General features: G+C 39.9%; 1 protein-coding gene across 2 annotated transcripts in view; it reads left to right on the forward strand.

Moving 5' to 3' along the window:
• The first annotated feature begins 3340 nt into the window (after positions 1-3340).
• The window catches only part of CD28 (CD28 molecule), a 31917-nt gene continuing 12203 nt past the window's right edge, over positions 3341-23054 (forward strand). Inside the window, exon 1 of one of the 2 annotated variants that reach the window (XM_015432133.4) lies at positions 3341-3476. In XM_015432133.4, the coding sequence (XP_015287619.3) occupies positions 3383-3476 (94 nt within the window). In that variant the 5' untranslated portion in view covers positions 3341-3382. Of the gene's footprint in view, positions 3608-23054 lie in introns of both variants that reach the window. The other variant, XM_045367550.3, reaches the window with a different exon arrangement.

Below are 23054 nucleotides of genomic sequence, written 5' to 3' on the forward strand. Positions count from 1 at the left end.
TTCTTGGTTTTCTTCTGGAGTTTTTATAGTTTCAGGTCTTACATTGAGGGCTTTAATGCATATTGAGTCAATTTTTGTATATGGTGAGAGGTATGGGCCCCATTTCATTCTTCTGTATATAGTTAGCCAATTTTCCCAGCACCATTTATTGAATAGGGAGTCCTCTCCCTAGCATATGTTTTTGTTAACTTTGTTGAAGATCAGTTGGTTGTAGGTAAAGTGGCTTTATCTCTGGGTTCTCTATTCTGTTCCATTGTTCTATGTATTTGTTTTTATACTAGTACCACGCTGTTTTGGTTACTATAATCTTATCATATAATTTGAAGTTAGGTAATGTGACACCTCAAAGCTTTGTTCTTTTTGCTTAGGATTGCTTTGGCTATTCAGCTCTTTTTGGATTCCACACGAGTTTTAGGATTGCTTTTGCAAATTCTGTGAAAAATGACATTCTTTTGTTCTGATAATTCTTAACCCCCCTCAGATCAGTTTGCTCATCTGTAAAATGGGGATAATAATAATCTTCCTCACAGGTTGTGTATTAAATGAGATCTGGAATGTAAAGTTCTTGGTATGGAAATGCTATTATTTTTACCGAAAATGTTGTAGGGTCTCAGTGTCCTGTGTATTGCTGGATTTAAGGTCCTTATGTTATTTCTGTAATTTCTACCTCTTGGTATATGTGAATGCCATTGGATTTCAAAAGCAAATGTGAAAGGATTCTAATGAAATGGTTTGCTTCTTTAGTGTCATACATGTTAAAACAAAGGAAGGCAAATGTCAAAGTTTGTGTTTCTTTTTATTCTATGAAATGAAAATCAAATATGGCTGGTCAAATAATAAGGCCAATAATATTTAATTATTGCTTTGTGAATTCGTATAAGTCAGCTGACCTCTGTGGGCTGCAGCTTCCTTCTCTGCAAGATAAAGGAGTTAGACCAGATGAGTGAACTGTTTCTTTTTCAGTGAAGTTTGACCTGATTACTACTATTTACGTAGTATTAACTAGATGCTATGTAGTCATCTTTAACATGCTTGAAGACAGTTATTAACTCACTCCTTAGCCTTTTGTTGTTGATTATGGAAAACTACTGGGTACCTATGTTTCTACTGTATATATTCTTGGTATGTATAACGAGTCTCAGAGCCTCTTGTTCTAAGATCTGGGTAGTTTGGTGGCTCTAGAATAGGGATGACCTTTTAGGAAAGGTCACCTTGCCATCTGTAAATTTTCCCCAGATAGACTTCGGCCCTGGGTAAAGCATGGGTTCCCCTAACTGGATAGAGGATCAGAGCCAGGAAGGCTGAGTCAAATTCCAGAAGTGAATCTTCTCCAGGACTCAGGGCATGGCTTTGTCACTTACCTACAGTTCAGAAGTGTGAATGAATCATTTCCAAGGACAAATTTCTCCAAAGGACCAAAAGATGTGCTAGTAAGGGGGGTTCACAAAGACTGTGTTTGTGGCAAAATTGAAGTGTGAACAAAGAAGGTCTACCAGGAGAGGAAACACTTTTGATCTGTCATTTATCAGATCAGGAGGGAGGGACATGAAGCCTGCCTCCTCTTACAGCTAGGTCATCAAAGAGGTTGACTCTAGCATTTTAAAATAGCAAAGAAAAAAAAGGTAACAACACTAGGGGTTTGTTAAACAATTTATGATATAATTATAGAATGGAATATTATGCATCAGTTACAAATAATGTTTATAAAGATACTTAAATGACGTGGGAAAATGTTCAAGATATAACAAATAATAGTACATATCTGATGAAAACTGTAAGTAAAACATGATATTAAAGATGTAAAAATCTTAATAGACAAACAGATGCAAGGCAGTGGACCAGAATATTAGCAGTGTTTATATTAGGGTGGTAAGATTATGGATGAATCTTGTTTTAATGCTTATAATTTTTCTAAACATTCTCTATGAAATATGTCTTACTTTTATAGTTAGAATAAAAAGCGATACAAGTTATCTTTTAAAACAACCCACAAACACAAAATCCCCAAATAGAATAATTAGACAAAGCTTAAATTATCAAAAAGAAGAAAAAAATTACTGGAAAAGTTTTGAAGAAGTCATTGAGTACAAGATACTGACGTAGGTGCCGGAAGAAGAGAGCATTTGGCTGTGCTGGTGGAATAACCCTCTCTGCAAAGGGCCTGGGAAGAGGGGTGCAGAGGGGTGGTTATGAGTCTCAGAAATCCTGCTACAGAGCCTCCTTTTGTGCCCTATTACTTAACCTTGAGGGACATAGAGAGCATGAGACACAGGGGCTTTTGGTTGTCTTACCATCCCGCTAAGAACAAAGAATGTTGTTTTGACTTTCCCTTTGCTTAGGGAACCTCCCCCAGATATTCAGCTGGCTGGCTGCTTGCAAGTAGAATGGGTTTTGCAAAGTTCTTAGAAGTGAGTTGGAGGAGGCTTGACATAAATCAAGCACTGTGTGCTAAATGCTCCAGAGGGCTACCTTATGTTCCACACAAATGTTACATTTCTAATATTTGTAACTCCTTTAAACATTTATGTGGATGTTTCCCAATTCCTCAATAGAATTTTTACCATTGTCTTTTTGACACAACCTGTCCCCATCCTATGAAAATCTCTCCTCTGCGAGAGACTTTATTCTTTCTCTCTCTCTTTCTCTCTCTCCCTTTCCTTCCTTCCTTCCTTCCTTCCTTCCTTCCTTCCTTCCTTCCTTCCTTCCTTCCTTCCTTCCTTCCTTCCTTCCTCCTTCTTTCCCTCCCTCCCTCCCTCTCTCTCTCGTTCTTTCCATCTTCCTTCCTTCCTTCCTTCCTTCCTCCCTCCCTCCCTCCATCCCTCCCTCTCTTCCTTCCTTTCTTCCTACCTCTTTTCTTTTCTTTTTTTTCTTTCTTTCTGTCTTTCTTTTCTTATTCTGTTGCCCTGGCTATAGTGCAGTGGCATGATCTTGGCTCATAGCAGCCTCCACCTCCTGGGTTCGAGCGATTCTCCTGCCTTAGCCTCCCTGGTAGCTGGGATTACAGGTGCCCGCCACCATGCCTGGCTAATTTTTCGTATTTTCAGTGGAGACGGGGTTTCACCATGTTGGCCAGGCTCGTCTTGACCTCCTGGCCTCAAGTGATCCACCTGCTTTGGCCTCCCAAATTGCTGGGATTACAGGTGTGAGCCACTGCACCCGGCCTGTTCTTTCTTAAGAACACTTTGTCTCCCCTTTAATCTCTGCTGGATTTCAAGCACCCCTTTTCCACAACTCTTGATATCTATCAGTGAAGAATAATTCCCATAAGCCCATCATGTAGTGACCGACTATTTTTCAGTGACAAAAAAGTCTTTAAAAATAGAAGTAAAAGTCTAAAGTCATCAAAACAATGTTATATCCTGTGTGAAATGCTGCAGTCAGGATGCCTTGTGGTTTGAGTGCCTTGATCATGTGCCTTAAGGGGATGGTGGCGGTGGTGGTGGCCGTGGATGACGGAGACTCTCAGGCCTTGGCAGGTGCGTCTTTCAGTTCCCCTCACACTTCGGGTTCCTCGGGGAGGAGGGGCTGGAACCCTAGCCCATCGTCAGGACAAAGATGCTCAGGCTGCTCTTGGCTCTCAACTTACTCCCCTCAATTCAAGTAACAGGTAAACAATTTTAATTTCTTACCTTCTCTAAATATTTTTTGAGGTCTTTCGACTGGCTTAGTTTATTTTAAATTTCTAACAATGTGTGAAATTTGAACATTTGAAGTGTAGTTTTGCTATAATAGGGCAATGTGTTATTTTGAAAATCAATGATTCTTAGACTACAATATAGTATCTTAACAAAAGTCCCTTGGAAACAAGTGATGTTTCTCTAGCTATTAGTTGATAGTGTCTCAAGAATTTATTATTATTATTATTACTATTATTATTATTATTTTTTAATTGAGACGGGGTTTCACTATGTTGCCCAGGCTGGTCTTGAACTCCTGAGCTCAAGCAATCCACCTGCCTCTGCCTCCCAAAGTGCTAGGATTACAGGCATGAGCCACCATGCCCGGCAAGAATTTTTAACTTATATATAGTTTCTTTCTTTTTTTTTTTTTTTTAAATTTAAGAAAGCTGCTGTAAGTAGATTGGTTCTGGAAGCTCTGAATTTAGGCCGCCTGTGTTCCTATCACAGGGCCAATTCTCACTAGCTAAGCTTAGGCTACAATTTAAACTCTCTAAATCTCAGTTTCCTTATCTGTAAAGTGGGAATAATAAGAAACCTCACCTCAAGGTCATTGTGAGGTAAAATGAAATAATCCATGTGAAGGGCTTAGCTCAGTCCGTGCTTGGCTTGCAAGATAAATGTGAATTGTAATTACTCTATCTACCTGAATTGAATGAGTTCCAACATGAATCCTGGAGTAACCACAGAAGCTGCTGCAATACCAATATTAATAAATTAGTTTCCTTTTACAATCGGCCAAAATGCATTTTCTTAGATTTAAAATTCTTTAAGTTCCCAGTGACGATGATGAGGAGGATAATACATCTAGCACTTTGAGCAGCGCACAGTTCTCGTAACTAGAAGGTAGGTATTAGAGTTAACTTCATTTCAGATGAAGAGACTGAGGGGTAGGCACATTAAGGGATTTGCCCAGGGATGTACAGGTGGCAGCTATTGGAGGCAGGGTCTGAACCACCTTAGTCTGACTTCAGAGCCAGTGTTGTTGATTATTATGCTGTTCCATCTAACATGGTGTGATTTGTAATTTCATGGACCCAGGTAAATCCAGGGTTAAATTAACTTTGGAAAATCACAAGCACAATTCCTAACAGAAAGAACTTGTTGCTCGGGTGGACTGGAGTAAGATGCTCATTCAACTTGTTCTCAGAGTTAGAAAAAGGCCCCCGCTTGGTTCAAAAACTGGACTGATAGGGGTCAACAGTCATGCTTAAATAAGGACAGTTATTTCCCCTGAAAGATACATTGAAAAGCCAGTGTCTTCAATTTTCTTTCTTTTTTTGGCAGTACAGAGACTGCATTATTTGTTGTTATTCTTAAACATTAAGTGTATGTAGCCCAAAGAGTATAATTTTCCAATCTTCAGAGGTACAGTAGTTGCATATATACCCGTTTATATTATGGGCTGATGTACCAGTGAGCACAAATTGTGTATATTTATAAAACGTGTTGATATAATGAAAGACATGAGTTGGCAATGAGATCTGGTACCAAGCATTTACAGCTACCAAATATATTCTATAAGAATCCTTAAATTTTATTTTAAAAAGGTCTAAAACTTATTTAAAAGAATATTTAAAATTTCTTAATTTGTTAGTCAAAGGAAGCCTACCCTGACTGAAAACTATTTAAAATTGTTAATTGTACACTAAATACTTTTCTGATGTGCTTTGTGGACACCTATCTGTCATCAACTTATTCACTCTCTTTTGAAGAGTTTTTGGTAAGACTCAAAACTTTGCATGTTTTCTTTAGAACGTTTATTAAAAGGGGGCTAGCTGGATAAGTAGTTGGAGAGTTCACACACGTAGGGCCTTTGTTTTCTGCTTTGAGATATATTTACTTTTCAAATGCCAATTCACTTTTCTAATAATGTTTAGCATTTGATACTGAGTGACTATCTAATGAAGAAGGAAAGGGATGGGAGTGAAGGGGACACTTTTCCAGTCTTTTCCTATAAGAAAACTTAGGAGCAAGAAAAGAATGACAACATAAAAAAATGTATGATTCGGCCGGGTGTGGTGGCTCACACCTGCAATCCCAGCACTCTGGGAGGCTGAAGCGGGTGGGTCACTTGAGGTCAGGGGTTGGAGACCAGCCAGGCTAACATGGTGAAATCCCATCTCTACTAAAAATACAAAAAAATTAGCAGGGTGTGGTGGCGGGCGCCTGTAATCCCAGCTACTTGTGAGGCTGAGGCAGGAGAATTGCTTAAACCTGGGACGCGGAGGTTGCTGTGAGCTGAGATCGCACCCCTGCACTCCAGCCTGGGCAACAGTCTCACACACACACAAAAAAATTATGATGCATTCTAATCAAATAGTGCAAAGCTTCTTGTGTGCTTTCCATTTCTCCGTATACACCTTCCATTAAGAAATTACAGATAAGGAAATTCTCTGGTCAAAGTGTAATTGTCCTAGCTAGGTCTGAGAAACCACTGTTATGCCTGTGTTGAGATGTGTATCTGTGTGCACGCATGTGTGTGTATGTATGTGTATGAAGAATAGTCGTTCTTTCCGTTAATAATGTATGGGTATGTATGTATATGAAGAATAGTTCTTTTTTCTATTAATTTAATAATGTAAATGTAACTTATTTGTTCATAGCATAGCTTAAAATATTTATTCTATAAAGGCTAAGTCCAACCTGATTCCCTATGAGTTGGATGACAGTGTAGAGAGATATTTATGGCTAAGTTAAAGAAGTGTGATTTAGGAAGAGTGAGGAAACCATAACTTAGATAAACCCTTTGCATCTTTTCTACCAGACTTGGATAATTGCGCAACTGAGATCCACAGAGAGGATTTTGCTGGACTTTGGGATAGGAGTCCAGCCCAGAACTACAGAGCCTTAAAAGGGAAATGCTCTGGGATTGATGATAGAAGGATGGTATGCACAAAATACATGACATTGGTCACATGTTTCAGGCCATATTGGCTATTTTTCTTAGGAAGCCTAATCATGCAGTATGAAGAGAAAAATCACCATAATACCGCTTATTTTTCCATGAGGCCATTCCTTTTCACTTCTCCAAAACTTGGGCAAAAAACTGTCAAAATGGCCAGTTTGGACAGAGCTAATTTCTCCAGTGCCTTCCCCTCAGCACTTATTTTTCTGAGAGAGGCACGGAAGGCAGGAAAATAACTGACATTTAATAAAAAGTCATCAGCAAAGCAAAGTAATTAAAAATTTTATTTTTACTCTAATCTTCAGCCAACGACTCTCCTGAGCTAGTTGTTTTTTTTTTTTTTTCTTTCTTTTTTTTTTCTCCCACCCCCCTGAGCTAGTTGTATATGGAAAGAAGTAATTCGTTTCTCACAGTTAAGGGTTGTTCTGAGACTGGGCTTTGGAAAGTAAGGTGAAAAGATGGATGTCGAAAAATCAACAGGTTGCCACATTTACATGACTTCCAAAACGTGGTGGCCAGTTTTTCTGTTAAAAGAAATTGACTGGATATTTTGTCATTTCAAGTAAATTTGATGGATATTTCAAAAGCATAGGCATTGCGTAAGGATTTGTTTTATTCTACTACCATGTCCTAGTTAACACATTGTGTTTTTTTTTTTTTTTTTTTTTTTTTTTTGAGACGGAGTCTCGCTCTGTCGCCCAGGCTGGAGTGCAGTGGCGCGATTTCGGCTCACTGCAAGCTCCGCCTCCCGGGTTTACGCCATTCTCCTGCCTCAGCCTCCCGAGTAGCTGGGACTACAGGCGCCCGCCACCTCGCCCAGCTAGGTTTTTTTTTTGTATTTTTTAGTAGAGACGGGGTTTCACCGTGTTAGCCAGGATGGTCTCAATCTCCTGACCTCGTGATCCGCCTGTCTCGGCCTCCCAAAGTGCTGGGATTACAGGCTTGCGCCACCGGCCCACATTGTGTTTTTTAAGGCGACCATCCAGCAAGGACGTTTACAGCAAGGACTGTAAAATTAATATCAATATATCAATACCAGGAAATGGAATGAGTCATTGCCACAGATAGATTAGAAATAGAAATGAATCTGTGATTGTAACTTCAAAGCTCTCACATTCAAACTTTTACTATGGAAGGGGAGAGGATCTCGCTGCCTCCCCTTCTTTAAGACATAGACCCTCCTCCTTTTTAACGTCTTTATTCTTTTTTTCAAGGGTGGAGAAATGCCATATGATTACCATTTGGCTTTTATCTTGTGTGGATATCTTCCTCCAAGTATTTCCTGCATGCAGTGTGCTGACATTTACAAGATGAAAATTTTTATGCCACCAACATCCCAGAAGAAAATTTTGTTGTGATTTATCATCTCTAACACAAAAGCCCTTTATTAACTAGTGTAGCATTGATAAGGATACACAATTCATTTCAGACTTTGTTGTCTAAAAATCAGAGGACAGACACTCCTTCAAAGCACAATTGTTTCCCAGCAGGTCATGGCAAGGGATAGAATCTTCTCTTTTTCATGTTGGTTAAATTTTTGTTTGCCTTTTTCTTCAAGAAATGTATTATTTATGGAACTTCACAGAGGCTGGAACTTTTCTCCTCAGTAGATAGTTGAGCTGAGCATCTGGAAAAATTACATCTGGGTGGTTTTGTGACTGACTGAACAGGTCTCTGGTTAAGCTGTGTTAAGATATCTGTGTCTCTTTTACGGTGATTTCTTTGGCCGGTTTTGGCCAATGACAGGGTGTTAGCACCAAAAACCCCAAACCAAAAAACCAAGACAATTCACTCAGAGCTTTGAGCCTGATAACTATAGCATGAGAATTGGTGCCTGAAGCTGGGGGGAAGGTAACTCAGGCCCCACAGAGAGGTGGCTGCATGCAAGTATCTAATTTTTTCCTTGTTAATCTCATTTTGATGACTCCAAACACTAGAAGAGAAGTGCCCTGGATAGGATCAAGAACTACTCAGTCATTTGGTAAAGGCTTGGAAAAAAGAGTTTAGACTTCTCACTATTTCAATGTTAATTTCAAAGGCATGTTTATTTAGTCTGGTGTCACCATGCAGGTTACACGTGCTTCTGTTTTCATTGCTGGAAGAGAACCTGCAAGGTGGTGGAGAATTTACTTAACTTTGAGCTGCTCCCTTATCTCTGCATCACCATTGTCGTCATCTTTTTCTTTGTCATCATCTTCATTATCTTGGGTACTCTGGCTGACAGTGTAACCAGGTTAATGGTTCCTGATGCTGTCATTCAGAACTACTCATTCATAGTTCATTTTGGCCTCTGATCTAATTGTGAGCCCCTTTCTGCAACATCTGAATCACCTTATTGGCTCACAGTCCACCATGTAATCTATTTGTCTTTCATGTTAGACTTCTGGTGAAAGATCCACCTCCTTGAAGAAGCTTCTGGGGACTTCAGCCTTTGTTGTGGTCTTGGAAGAGGAGTTCTGATGGAAGTGTAGCTCAACTTAACAAATATTTATTAAACTTCTCATATTTTAATCTCCATTGGAGTCTCAGAGAATATAAAAAGAAATATAGGCTGGGTGTGGTGCCTCACACCTGTAATCCCAGCACTTTGGGAGGCCAAGGCAGGCAGATCACCTGAGGTCAGGAGTTTGAGACCAGCCTGGCCAACATGGTGAAACCCCATCTCTACTAAAAATACAAAAATTAGCCAGGCGTGGTGGTGCACACCTGTAGTCCCAGCTACTGGGGAGGCTGAAGTAGGAGAATTGCTTGAACCCAGGAGGCAGAGGTTGCAGTGAGCAGAGATTGTGTCAATGCACTCCAGCCTGGGTGACAGAGAAAGACGTGTCTCAAAAAAAAAAAAAAAAAAAAGTATATATATATATATGTAAAATCAGTACACAAGTATTGTGTAGTACAAGTAATTAGGTAGTTAACTGAGTTCTCTCTGCTTTTACAGCCTCTATGTTTTAGTTGAGTAGATTATATATAACAGGAGGATATAACATCTGGAAACAGATAAATACCACTTGGCAGTCACTACCTCACCATGCTATTTGATGACTAAAGGACTTTGGTCTGCATACATTATTTTTATAATCTGACATGTCCTCTATACCTCTCACCTGAAGAAGCCTTCTCTGAGACCCCAAACGGCAAAGAGAGGGACTTCTTTCCTTCTCAAGTGTCTCCAAATTATTATTGTGTATTGACACATCTATTTTCTTTTCCACTAGACTATGAACTCCTTGAAGGCAGAATCATGTCTTATTCATCCTTCTGACATCTGTATTAGGCACAATGCTGTAAGCATGTAGTTACTCCATAAATATTTGTTGAGGAAGGAAATGAATGAATTAGTAACAAAATGAGGAAGCATAAAACAAATACTCTGGTAAGATTTATGTAGAAAGGTAAGCCTTTATAGAGAGTTGGGAATTAGACTGGACAGTAGACAAGATTTGAATGAATGTTATTAACAATAATTGCTAGTTAACATTTATTTTTACTTATAATGTGCCAGGTAGCATTCTGCCTGGCTTTCCCCGTATTAAGTCGTTTAACCTTCCCCCAAGTCCTATGAGGTAGTTACTATGATTGCTATGATTATACTATTTCATAGATGGGGAAACTGAAGCACAGAGTGGGTAGAGCATCTTGCTTATGGTCACAAAGCTACTAAGTGTGTAAATCCGGATTGCTTGCTCTGGGGTTCATGTTCTTACCCATGCTGTGTTGTCTCAGGAAGGAGAAGGTGGATTAATAAAGAAATTAAACCAGGAGTACTGTTTCATGTTCTCAGAACAGATGGCAAATCTGAATGTGTGAGGTCATGGAGAAGCAGGGGAGAATCCAGATAGGCAAAGGATTGAATACTGATAACAGAAATTCAAACTTTATTTTCAAGTCATTTTGAAGTAATGGCCTGGGTAAGAAGAAAATATTTCAGAATCCTCATCTTTGGAATGAAGCTGAAGTTATGGGAATGGATGGCTAGTCGAAAGGAGAGGGCATAACTGTAGAAAAGCAGAAAGTGGAGCTGAATTTGGAAACTGGCTCTGATGGGAGTCAGCTGAAAAGGATGGTTAGCTAGTGAAGGAGACAGAGAAAGTGGTGAGAGAGGCAAGGGGACAGTGAGGCTAGTGGAATGCCACTAAAGCCAACGAGGGAAAGAGTTTCAAAAAGATAGTGGTTAATGGCGTTAAACATAGGAGGGAAAGGTGTGAATAATGGTTTGGGATTTGGCTGAAACACCAGCTGGGACTTTTGAGTTTAGGCAGAGACATGGAGAAGGAGGATAAGACTTCACAGGATTAAGAAAAAGTGGAGGGGGACAAAACAGAGACAGTGAAAAGGAGAGGAAATAGATAAGGTAAAGACAGTTAGGAATGTATATCATCTAAAATACCTACCATGGTATTTTGTGCATGTAACAATAAATGTTTGCAAATGGCTTAGTGACTTAAGTATATTTGACATGTGGAAGGAGCCAAGTGCTGGACCTGAGGGGAGGGGGGCAGAGAGAGTGTGTGTATGTGTAGCATTGCAGGGCTGGAAGGTAGAGAAGGCTATTATTAGGAAAGAAAGGAGGAGGAGAGAGAGGAAAAAAAGAGGGTGGGGGCAGTTTTCTCAAGGAGATGGGGAGGGTTGCATAGGAGATGGGTATATTAGAGAGAGGAGGACAAACCTCTAAGAAGATGGGGAGCAAGAGAAGAGACTTACGGGGGTAGAGATAAGTTAGATGATGCTATGGTAGATGAGTGATTCTATACTGGTGAACCTGAGGTTAAAAACAAACAAATCTCTCAGAGTAGGTCATAGTGTTAAACCTACATCAACAAGGGCTACTGGGTAATACACGCCTTCTCTCTGAAGACTTAGCCCATTTATACTTTAAATTCTTGCTTGAGCCCTCAACAATGCACACTATGGCTAGGCTTGACCTCAGCTCATGGCTGAGATCACAGGGTCACAGGGTTCAAACCAACCCTGCCCAACATTATGGGCGGGGCTCCAGTTTCCAGTCAGGGATGTTAATCTTAGCATTTCCCTGTGTGTTTTGGAACAAGGATATGGTTGCTTGACCTTGGCTTAGGGAGGCCAGTCCGCTATTCTTTTGCCCTCTCTTTTTTCAAACTCAAAAGCTAATCCCAAGGATTTCTCAAGGTGGGGGATGTGATTAGGAGTATTAGTCTGTCATGCTGTGACAGAACTTTTCTAGGCCTTGGTTTCTTCATCTGATACATGAAGAGTTTGGGCTGGAGGATATCTCAGGTCTACTTTCTGGCTTAAAAGTGCTTCTGAGGTGGAATTTTTTAAAAAGCTAGCTTTTGTCAGGTCTAACAAGGCAGCTCAACTACCCCACCCCTTGTGGATGCTCTTATGACCTGATAGAGCAAATAGAAGAAATTACAAACCAGCCATCTCTGAAATCTCTTGCAGGGATTGCTAACTGGGATCCTAGATGCTGCTAATGTGCTTAGAAATGACTGCTGGATTTAAGGGGGCAATGCTGCCTTTGCTGTCTCCTATTTTCCTATGCAATGTTGAGGTCCAACACAGTAATTATGTAAACTTCTGGGCCATGATATTTACCTGGGGGTTCTGTATATGACAAGGTGATCCTGAGCAGATTCTTCAGAGGTATGTGATTTAGGCAGAATGGAACAGACAGGAAGAATGTACTGTTGTCTTCATTACAGAGTTGTTTTGAATGAGGGATCAGGATAATCGTGGCTCAGGAGGAAAATATGGCTCTCAAATTTGGTTACTAGATTAAAACATATATTTAGAAAATAATAAATTAATAGAGGAGGTCTCTTTATACCTATGGGTTTTCTTTTGATCTGTTAACTGAATTACTATAATAATATATATGTACAGAAAGCTATAATTCCCTGGTTCCCTTCTATTTGGACTACAGGCAACCTTTTAGGATAGTAAGATTTGATTTTGGGGAGTTGTTTGGTGGCTTTTGGTACGGGTTCCACTTTCATGTAAGTTAAGGTACTCTTGCTACGTTGTCCCCTTAGATTGTCTTTCTAACATTAAGAGATCAGAGGAAAATAGCAGATTTGACCTATGAACGGTAGGGACTGGGTCACACTGCACCTGAGTTTATGTTGCTTTGGGTTTAGGAAGTTTTGGTCCCAGAGCACTCACAACCTGCATTGCTGGGTGGCATCTCTGAGTGATAGGGATGGATTACAGCACAGGTGATGGTTTTTAGCGGTTTTAATATTAACTGTCATCCTAATACATATGAACTTCCTAATGTACATTTCTGTCCCCAACTGGCTTCCTTGAACTCTAGTCCTGTACTTCTAACAACTTCTGGATCTTTCCCCCAGGATGAACAAATTTCCTCTTAACTTACCTGATTTTGTCAATGGTACCTCCACTCACACCCTTACCAAGTGCATGAACTCTGGGTCAGTTTCCATTCCTGTTCACTATCAGTTTGTAAAACTGAGCACCAATGCCTTGTTCGACCCTTTCATACCAGCTGCCACCTCTGCAGCTCAGGCCTGATGAACTCACATCAGTGCTCTTGCATCAGCCTCCTGATTGGTCTCTGCCTCAGCTCTTCCCTTGCTCCAAGCCAAGGGCAGCCAAGATTGCTTGCTGCACTCCTCAAGGTTATGCAAACCTTCCCAAAGCAGCATGTACCACAACATTTTCAACTCAGACATCTTCAGCATCTCCCATGGTCTTTCTGGTAAGATCCATGTGCCTTTTCTTGGCATTTAAGGCTCCCCATGACTGGTACCGGCCATCTTCATCTGTTTCCATCCTACATAAATGGAATGCTCTGCCAGTTCCCAATAAACCTTCACACTAAGGTCATTTCCATGATCTTAGCCTGTCTAAATTTGCCCCAGACCTTATGGCTCAGCTAAATGCGAAGCCTCTGCAAAAGCCTCCAGAATCATCCTGTCTGGAAACAAGGCCTCTTTCACGTGACTATCAATGACGCTTTATAGGGTCCATGTACCACAGATGGCTTCAGAGAGTAGCTGATTGTGTACTTGCCTTAGGATTTCTCCTAGGATGAAACAGCTGTGTCTTTTACATCTTTCCATCTCCTAAGAATCAAGTACATTAGGTACTCGATGAATAAATGAATGAATGACGCTGTCACAGCAGAAGTCAGAATACCAAAGGACAATTCTCTGACACATCAAAATTTCTTCTCAGAAAGTACTCATTGATTGTTTTTGATAACTTTTCCCTCTCAAAAATGAATGTCTTAGGTCTTGGTGCTCAGATGGGACTTTTTGCTACTGAACTATCTGACCTTTGAGTTACTTTCTGACAGTTATATGTAGCACAATAACTTTTTTAAGAGGACAAGAACAAGTGTCCTCTATATTATAGTGTCTGCCTGTGTAGGAACACAAATAAAGGTTAAACGTGGGGCTTGGATTACTGCTGACCAAAAGCAACTTCTTTAGTAAATTATTTATTTATTTGAGATGGGTCTCACTTTGTTGCTCAGGCTGGAGTGCAGTGGTGCGATCACCACTCACTGCAGCCTTGACCTCCTAGGCTCAAGTGATCCTCCCACTTCAGCCTCCCAAGGAGCTGGGACTACAGGCACACGCCACCACAGCCAGGTACCACCACACCCAGCTAATTTTTGTAATTTTTGTAGAAATGGGATCTCACCATGTTGCCTTGGCTGGTTTCCATCTCCTGGGTTCAAGTGATCCACCTGCATCAGCCTCCCAAAATGCTAGGATTACAGGTGTGATAAATTAGTAAATTTATTAATCAGGATTCTATTTCTATTTCTATTGTTACCTATAATCATTTGTCCTTGTTCGAACTAAAACCTCTTTAGATTTTGTTTTAAAACCGTACTTTCTGTCAAGAACAGTTAATGTGCTTGGTGTAACTGATAGTTGTGACATACACAATCTTGGCCAAGGCTGGTTGCTTGGTGTGCTTTTCTTGATGGAAGTCATTGCTTCTGTCATGGTGGCCTCCTCTTCACTACTCTCTTTCCTTCTGGTTCTGGTAACTTTGCTGTCCCCTGGTCTCTTTAGACCTAAGGGTGGTCATAATTCTGTTGCTGCAAGTCACAGGCTCTGGCACTACCCCTTGTGGTTCTGCTGTCGCCACACCTTTGCCAACAGTCCTTTCATAAATAATCCTTCTACTCTTGCCCACTTTTGTGTGTGCCATCTGTTTTCATTTGGGATCTGGAATGAGACAACATATAGTTGGCCCTCCATATCCATGGGTTATGCATCTGTGGATTCAATCAACCATGGATCAAAAACAGTATTTGTGGGATGCAGAAGCTGTGGATACAGAAGACCAACAATTGCACGACTTGAGCTTCCATGGATTTTGGTATCTGCAGGAGTCCTGAAGCCAATCCCCCATGGATCCAGAGGACAACTATATATGCATGGTTATCAAGCTTATTCAAAGTCCCCCCCCCACCTTTTTTTTGTGAAGAGATTTTCCTTAAACCTTCATTTCTTGTGAAAATGGGAAGAGTTCCAAGATAACAGTCAACAGAAAACTAGATGAAATGACCACAGAATTATTTTAAACCATAACCTGCATTATTATTACCATTTTTTCATTTTAACATGAATTTCTGGGAGAAAAAGTGGGTCCATTCAAAGCATGGTGGGTCATGAATAGCTTTGTTTTTATCTTCATTGAAGCTCAGAGAGGATGGGGAAAGGTGCTACAGTCTGGTGAATGTTTTGTACTTCTCTTTCTCTTATCAGAAGGAAGCCAGGCCACCAGCTAAGGTTATCAGAGCCGTAGACTGTTGAGTCCCCCTTTCTTCTCAGGGAGCACAGTTTGTCTCACAGGTTCCTGAGTAACCACCAGGTTGTCTTGTGGGGGAACCTACCCCTTACAGAGCCTGAAAAGGAGCCAGTGGACAGATGGTCACGTGTTGAAGGGCATCCTGGGCCTGAACAGGAAATGTACTCAGAGGAAAGTTACAGTAACTTAACCAGCTCTGTGGTCAGGAGGGAGGTGCTCTTCTATGCCAGGGAAATCAGCGTCACCTTCACAGTATGCTCACAAATATCACAGGGCAAGACGGCTGAAAGTAGAAGCTTTCATTGTTTTTGGTTTCTACCTAACACATGAAATTCTGTTCAGTCCGAATTTTTAAAAGGAAACCAGATAATTAGAATCTTACAACCTGATTTCTCAACTGCAAAAGAAAGTCAGACTATGATGTGTATAAATGGAACCTGATAAAGTTCTTAGATTCTGGAGGAAAATCACATTGCTAATTAATCATGTATTCCAGCTCTCTAACTGCTTCTTTAGCTTCCCAGTACATGTTCCACTCTTGAGTGCTGCTGACTTTACTGTCTGGTTCACCAGTGTCTATGTGTCATTTTATTTCTCTATGGTGCTATGAGAAAGAAAAAGAAAAAAAATGACAAACAAATGTAATTCACAAAAGCCCCGAAGTTAAGGATTTTCCTAGTGAAGTTCAGACTGAAATGTGACTTTATGTGTTGACTCATGTCTATGTTCAATCCCTTTTGTACACTTGGGTAAGCTAGAATGGAAGATCTCAATGGTATAATTATTACTTGTGCATCAGAAATAATTTATAAGATCATTTGATGTGATCATACTGTCTGTAGGCCTTCTGTGTTCCATCTGTGACCTTTAGGAAGGCTTCAAAATTGTAAGCAAAATGTTTTGTATATGTGCATTAGAGGCAAAAAATTTGGAAACAAATTTTTTCTAGATAGGAGCATGAAATAAATTCAGTCTTGCTGAATGAACAAAGTTGTTTTTCTGTCCATTCATGATTTAAAACATTACTTCTAGATGTCTAAATAAATAAATTATATCTTAGCTCTCCCCTTATTTGTGTGACCTTGTTTGAAAAGTCATTTACTTCTTCTTTTTTTGCCCCAATGGCCTCTTTTTTAAAATAAGGGATTGACGTAGATCATCTCCAAGTTTCCTTCCAGTTGAGTGGTTTTTTTTTTTGCAGGATAAGACTCTAATAAAATGATGGGGAAAATGAAATTTATTTTGTTCTGATCCTCTTCCCATTCCATTCACTTCGCTACTTAATGGTAATCTCCTCCCTAACCCTCACTCCAGACATCTAGTACCATCCTCCCTATCAAGTCCAACTTTGAGAGGATCTAGAACCAATCACTGAAATTGTGTTGAAATTGTGATGCAACATGGCAGAGGGAAATGAACAGTAGATTAGAAGTCATGAGGTATGAGCTTAAATTTCAAGGATCACTTATGTTTCCTGTAACCTTGGACAACTCATCTACCTCTTTGACCTCAGTTTCCCTGTCTGTAAGATGGGCATAAAGATGACTGTCCTGCCTATTTACTTCACAGTTCAGATATATATATCTGAGTTCAGATGAGATAATATAGAGTTCAGATGAGATAAAATAAGAAAGAGCATTTTATAGCCCTATGAATGTAAGCCATAGATACTAAATTAAGCCAATGTGTTTCCCATATTGCATTTTAGGCTTCATTTTCTTTGGAAATCTAAACATTAACTGAGCTGGTGGGAGGGTCCTTTTAAGGTCAGAGTTCTTTGATGCTGGGAGCCACACCTTAGAGGTGGTTACCACCCCACCTGTGCAAAGGGTTGACCTCGTTACTAAATATGGTAATTGACCTGTTTATAATAGGTGTAAACGGCAAGTTTTTTGTTTTTTTTTTTTTTGTAACCAAGCTTCCCCACCACCCACTGCCATTCTCATGGAAGTTCAAGCAACTTCAATTTTCCTGAAGTCGACTATATCACAAGATTCACAGATTATCTGTGGGGAATCTTTTAGCTCTCAGTACCTTGCTCACAAGCAGCAGATAAGTACCTTCTCACCTCCAGTCTCACTCTTCATGTTGCCTGTTGTTAAGCAGGAGCTGTGAGGGAAAGAGGTTTGAGGTTAGTGCTTCCTGTCTCCACACCTTTAGCTGGTTTAGCTGCTAGGAAAGGCTTTGAAAAGCAAAGCACTAAATTCATCATCAAAACAACTTGTCAATTCAGTTAGAGAAATGTCAGTCAGGCCAATCTTTTGATAACGTAAGCAAAGAAAATGGATGGGTTGACAATGTTCCTTTTAACCTAGTAGGTTTGACCTAGGTAGACCTTACCTGAACATCCACAAGAAGGAAAATCAAATATTCATAGGGAAAGGGCTGGGTCTGCTAATACCCAAGTAGCCTAAGAAGAATGTCTTCTACTCCTAGCATGAACTGGAAAGCAAAAAGAAATCAAACAGAAGTTAGGACAAGGGAGCTAAATATTTGGGTTACTTCTGAGTCTAGATATGTCCTTACATTTGTAGTATGTTCTTACATTATTTGAAGTACTGTGGATTTTCAGAAACTCAGAGGACCAAAATACATGTCAAAGCCAAATGTCACCTGATATTCTGATTATCAGCTACTTTGATTTCTCCGTGTTTTTACTTCACTGTCATAGAGCAAGGGGTGTGCATTTTTACACATGCCCCATTTTAAAAGAAAATAAGAGAAATCAGAATTACTGTGTTTACTCAAAGTCACAATGATCACACATATTCAATATCACTGAGAGTCACTGGTTATCTTTTTCTAGCACCAAAAGTAAATTTCTTTCATTTTAGTGTCTTGCAAAGCAGATAGAGATTCTGAGGTCTTATGAGATAGTTTCCCATTTAGGCTTCCCTGAATTATTGACATGAACCAAAGTGGGACCAAATGTTATGAGGATATAAATATTGAGAAACAAGAGATTTTATCAGCCAACCTTGAACTCAGCTTGAACTCTAAACTAGGAGGTTGTTCGTCACATATTAACACATAGTAAGCAAACTATTTCAAGTATAGTATCTGTGCTTGAGAGCTAACTAATTTAAAAATGATCTATGTTGACAAAGAAGAGGGAGGAAAGTAAACATGAACAATAAATTGGATGGCTTTTCATCAAATGGCCTTATTCAAAACAAATAGTTTTCAAGCTCTTTTCCAGCAAAATCTTAGCACTTTTCTGCATAAAAGCCTTCAATAGATCTTCATCATCTTCAGAAGAGAGCCCAGGCTCTCTAATGGAGTGAACTATGCTCACTTTGACAATCTTCCCTTTCATAACTCATGGCCCAGCAAAAAGAAGGTAGCTGTAATTCCCCAAGTCTGCCACACTCTTTCTTACCCTCCTCATCTCCCTTGCCCAGACTGCTCTTTTTCTCTCTTTGTCTTATCCTCCCCACAGTCCCCTAACTCACCCCCAGGCCAAACACACTCTCCCACCTCACCCCAGTCCCCAACACAAAGACACATCTTAGCCAGGTTAACTTTTACTTAGTAAAAGTTGGTCAAATCCATGTATGCATAATCCTTCAGGACTCAGGTCAGCAGTCATCTCCGTAGATCCTTAGCTGGTTCCCCAGTTCCCCTCAGAAGTTTTGTGCAGATCACTGTGTCACTATGTTTAAAGTAGGGTCTATTTACATCTTTCTTCCCCATCAGATCATGAGCTGCCCAAGGACAGGAATTGAAAGCCATTCATTTTTGGGAAATCAATTCTTCTCTCCCATGTGCATCTTAGGAACACGTCACACCCTGAGTTAGACAGGACATATTCAGCAAACCACTGGACTCTAGATGCCAGCTCAGAAGTTTTGTGCAGATCACTGTGTCACTATGTTTAAAGTAGGGTCTATTTACATCTTTCTTCCCCATCAGATCATGAGCTGCCCAAGGACAGGAATTGAAAGCCATTCATTTTTGGGAAATCAATTATTCTCTCCCATGTGCATCTTAGGAACACGTCACACCCTGAGTTAGACAGGACATATTCAGCAAACCACTGGACTCTAGATGCCATAGCTTTTGTTCTTTCCTCCCTCTCCCTTCCCTCTCTCCACCTCACTGTGGGTGCTGGGAGAGAGTCAAACTGGGGAGCCATCTGAGGTTTCTTTCCAGCCCACCCGCACTTCCTTTTTTATCCCCACGAAGAAGTCCTATTGTCATTCTCATCTTTTTCTTTAAATCAGCTAACAAAGGCAGATCAGCAAGAATTTGAATGTGCATTAAAACAAAATCCAAATAATTAGCAATAGAAACAAAATTTCCAGGGGGGTGAGCAAGCAGAATACAAATGCCTAAGCTGCATTCTCTGAAAAGGAGGGGAGATGCAGGCATTGCTTGCTGGAGCTGGTTGCTCTTCCAATCAGAACTGACCTAATGTCTCCTTCAAAGTGAAAAAAGGAAACAAACAAAATAAAAAAAAAAAAAAAAATTGGATGTTTGTATTAAGACAGGTTGAACCTTTTAATTCTTCGCATGTTTACTTTTCAGTGCTTTTGCAAAATATTTGTGGAACAAATAATAAGTGAAGTTAAAGTTGTTGACACAGGTTTTGAACAAGGATTTAATGAGATGGTAGTCAAACCTAGCTGCTGATAACAACAGTACAGCAGGATCACCATCTTTCACTCAACAATTTTTTAATGAGAGTCTATTAGTCATACTGTGTTATGTAAAGAAGCATAATATGTGGTCCTTTCTGTCAAGAGACTTGGAAACCAGGGGCCTAGGGGAATTGTACGTGAATCCAAAGCTAAGCAAATTGAAGCATGTGAAACAAGAGTTGTTCAAAAGGTAGAACTCGACCAAATGTCAAGTGAGTGATACAGATAGTAATCATTTTGATACCTGAGAAGGGAGTGGTGCTCCGTTCCAAGGAGTTAGTAGACAAAGCACGGAGGTAGGAATGCTCACAGTGTGTTCCTGGGATGTTGGCTTAAATGGTCTGTCTAATTAGGAGGGTTTCGATTTAAGGAAATGAGGTTGGAAAAGCCTGTGGAGGCCTATCTGAGGATAAGAAATTAGGTTTCCTCTGTTAGGCCACTGGTTCTCAAACTTGACTGCCATCTAGAATTACTAGAGAAACTTAAAAAATATGAATGGATGTCTGGGTCCTATACCTAGAGATTCTGATTTAATTGGCCTTGGAAAACCAAAGGCTTTTAGATTTCTCCAGGTGATTCTAAATATGTTGTCAGGTGAATTCCACTAGGCCATAGTGGCTTTCAACCCGATTGAATATTAGAATTAGGTGGGGGAACTTTTAAGCCAATATGAAAGACAGTCCACAGAATGAGAGAAAACATTTGCAAATCACATATCTGATAGGAAACTTGTATCAAGGCTGAGGCAGGCAGATCACCTGAGGTCAGGAGTTTTAGACCAGCCTGGCCCACATGGAAAAACCCCATCTCTACTGAAAATATAAAAATTAGCTGGGAGTGGTGGTGGTCACCTCCAATGCCAGCTACTCGGGAGGCTGAGGCAGGAGAATTGCTTGATCCCAGGCGGCAGAGGTTGCAGTGAGCCAAGATTGTGCCACTGCACTCCAGCCTGGGTGACAGATTGAGACTGTCAAGAAGAAAAAAAAAAAAAGTGTAAAAAATGTATAAAGAACTCTAATAATTCAATAATAAAAAGAGAAATAACCTAACCAGTTAATAAATGGGCAAATGATCTGAATAGAGAGTTCTCTAAAAAGAATAGACCAATGACTAATAAGCACATGAAAACATGCTTAACATCATTACTTATTAGAGAAATAGCAAATCAAACCATAATGAGATATCACTTCATGCTCACTAGGATGGCTACAATAGAAAAGATGGACAATACCACCTGTCAGCAAGGATGAGGATAAATTGGAGCCCTCATTCACTGCTGGTGAGAATGTACAATGGTGCAGTTGCTTTGGAAACAGTTTGACAATTCCTCAAAAAGTTAAACACAGAGTTACCATATGATTCAGCAATTTTACTGCTGGCAAATACCTAAGAGAGTTGAAAACATATGTCCACATAAAAATCTGGATGCAAATGCTCATAGCAGCATTATTCATATAACCAAAGGGTGATGAATAGAAAAAACAAAAACAAAAACAAAATAATACAATGGAATATTATTTGGTCATAAAGAGTGATGAAGTTCTGATGCACATTACAACATGGATGAACCTTGAAAACATTATGCTAAGTGAAAGAAGTCAGACACAAAAAGCCACATATTGTATGATTCTACTTATAAAAACAGTCCCGAACAGGCAAATTCATAGGGCCAAAGTAGATTCATGGTTTCCAGGGATTTAAGGGAGGGAGGAAGCGGGGTGATGGTAAATGGGTATGGTCTTTCTTTATGGAGTAATGAAAATATTCTGGAGTCAGATAGTGGTGATTCATTCATAACTTTGTGAATATACTAAAAAGTCTCCGAATTTTACACTTTAAAACAGCAAATGTTATAGTACCTGAATTATATCTCAATAAAGTTATTATCTAAAATAAAGAAAAAAACTTAGTATCAATCCTTTCCCCCATCCTAGACCAATTAAATCAGAATTTCTGGAAGCGGGAGGACCTGGGCACAGATATTTTTTCATTTTAAAGTTCTTGATATAAAGCCAGCAACGATTTTTTAAAAAGAATTTTGTAGAGATGGGTTCTTTCTATGTTGCCCAGGCTAGTCTGAACTCCTGGGTTCAAGCAGTCTTCCTGCTTTGGTCTTCCAAATTGCTAGGATCACAAAAGTGAGAGCCACCATGCCTGGCCAGCATTGTTGATTATATAGGAGACAAAAAGTTACTATTAATTTAGTTCTATGCCATTCCCTTGTTACCAAAACCAAAACAAAACACCTGTGTGTATGAATTCAAATTCAGTTAAATTGTAAATTTCATTTAAAAATGAATCTGATTTTGTTTGGTTTTTCAGTGTGAGTATACGGATGTTGCTTCAAATAAACTTAAAAGGAATGCAAGTAGGTAAATAATTATTAACACACCCCAAAACAAGAACAAAAAAATGCTTTTGTTTGCATTGAAATTTGAATCAAAGACACAAAGTGGTTTGTTGTTTTAGAAAAATTCTTGAGGGCTGGGCGCAGCGGCTCACACCTGTAATCCCAGCACTTTGGGAGGCTGAGGCGGGTGGATCACCTGAGGTTAGGAGTTCGAGACCAACCTGACCAACATGGAGAAACCCCATCTCTACTAAAAAAAGAAAATTAGCTGGGCATGGTGGTGCATGACTGTAATTCCAGCTATTCGGGAGGCTGAGGCAGGAGAATCACCTGAACCCAGGAGGTGGAGGTTGCAGTCAGTTGAGATCGTGCCATTGCACTCCAGCCTGGGCAACAAGAGCAAAACTCCTTCTCCAGAAAAAAAAAAAAAAAGAAAAATTTTGGAAGGTCTCTTGGTTGCAAAGTTGATTCTCAGTTTCTCAGTGCTTCAGTGGTCTATTTCTCAGGTGGTTGTAGATAACTTGGGTTTTAGTTCTGGCTTTGTTTACCATTTGTTTGGTGACTTCAGACAAACCAGCTAATGTTTCTAGGCCTTATACAGTCATTAGAAAAGAAGAAAAAAGTAATATTGTCATGTGCCAACGCCGAGGATACCATGGGAAATGAGATCTATGTATTATCTTCTCTTATGGAGTTGATAACCTAATTTC

This window comes from Macaca fascicularis, chromosome 12 (assembly GCF_037993035.2).
Source record: "Macaca fascicularis isolate 582-1 chromosome 12, T2T-MFA8v1.1".
Lineage (NCBI taxonomy): Eukaryota > Metazoa > Chordata > Mammalia > Primates > Cercopithecidae > Macaca > Macaca fascicularis.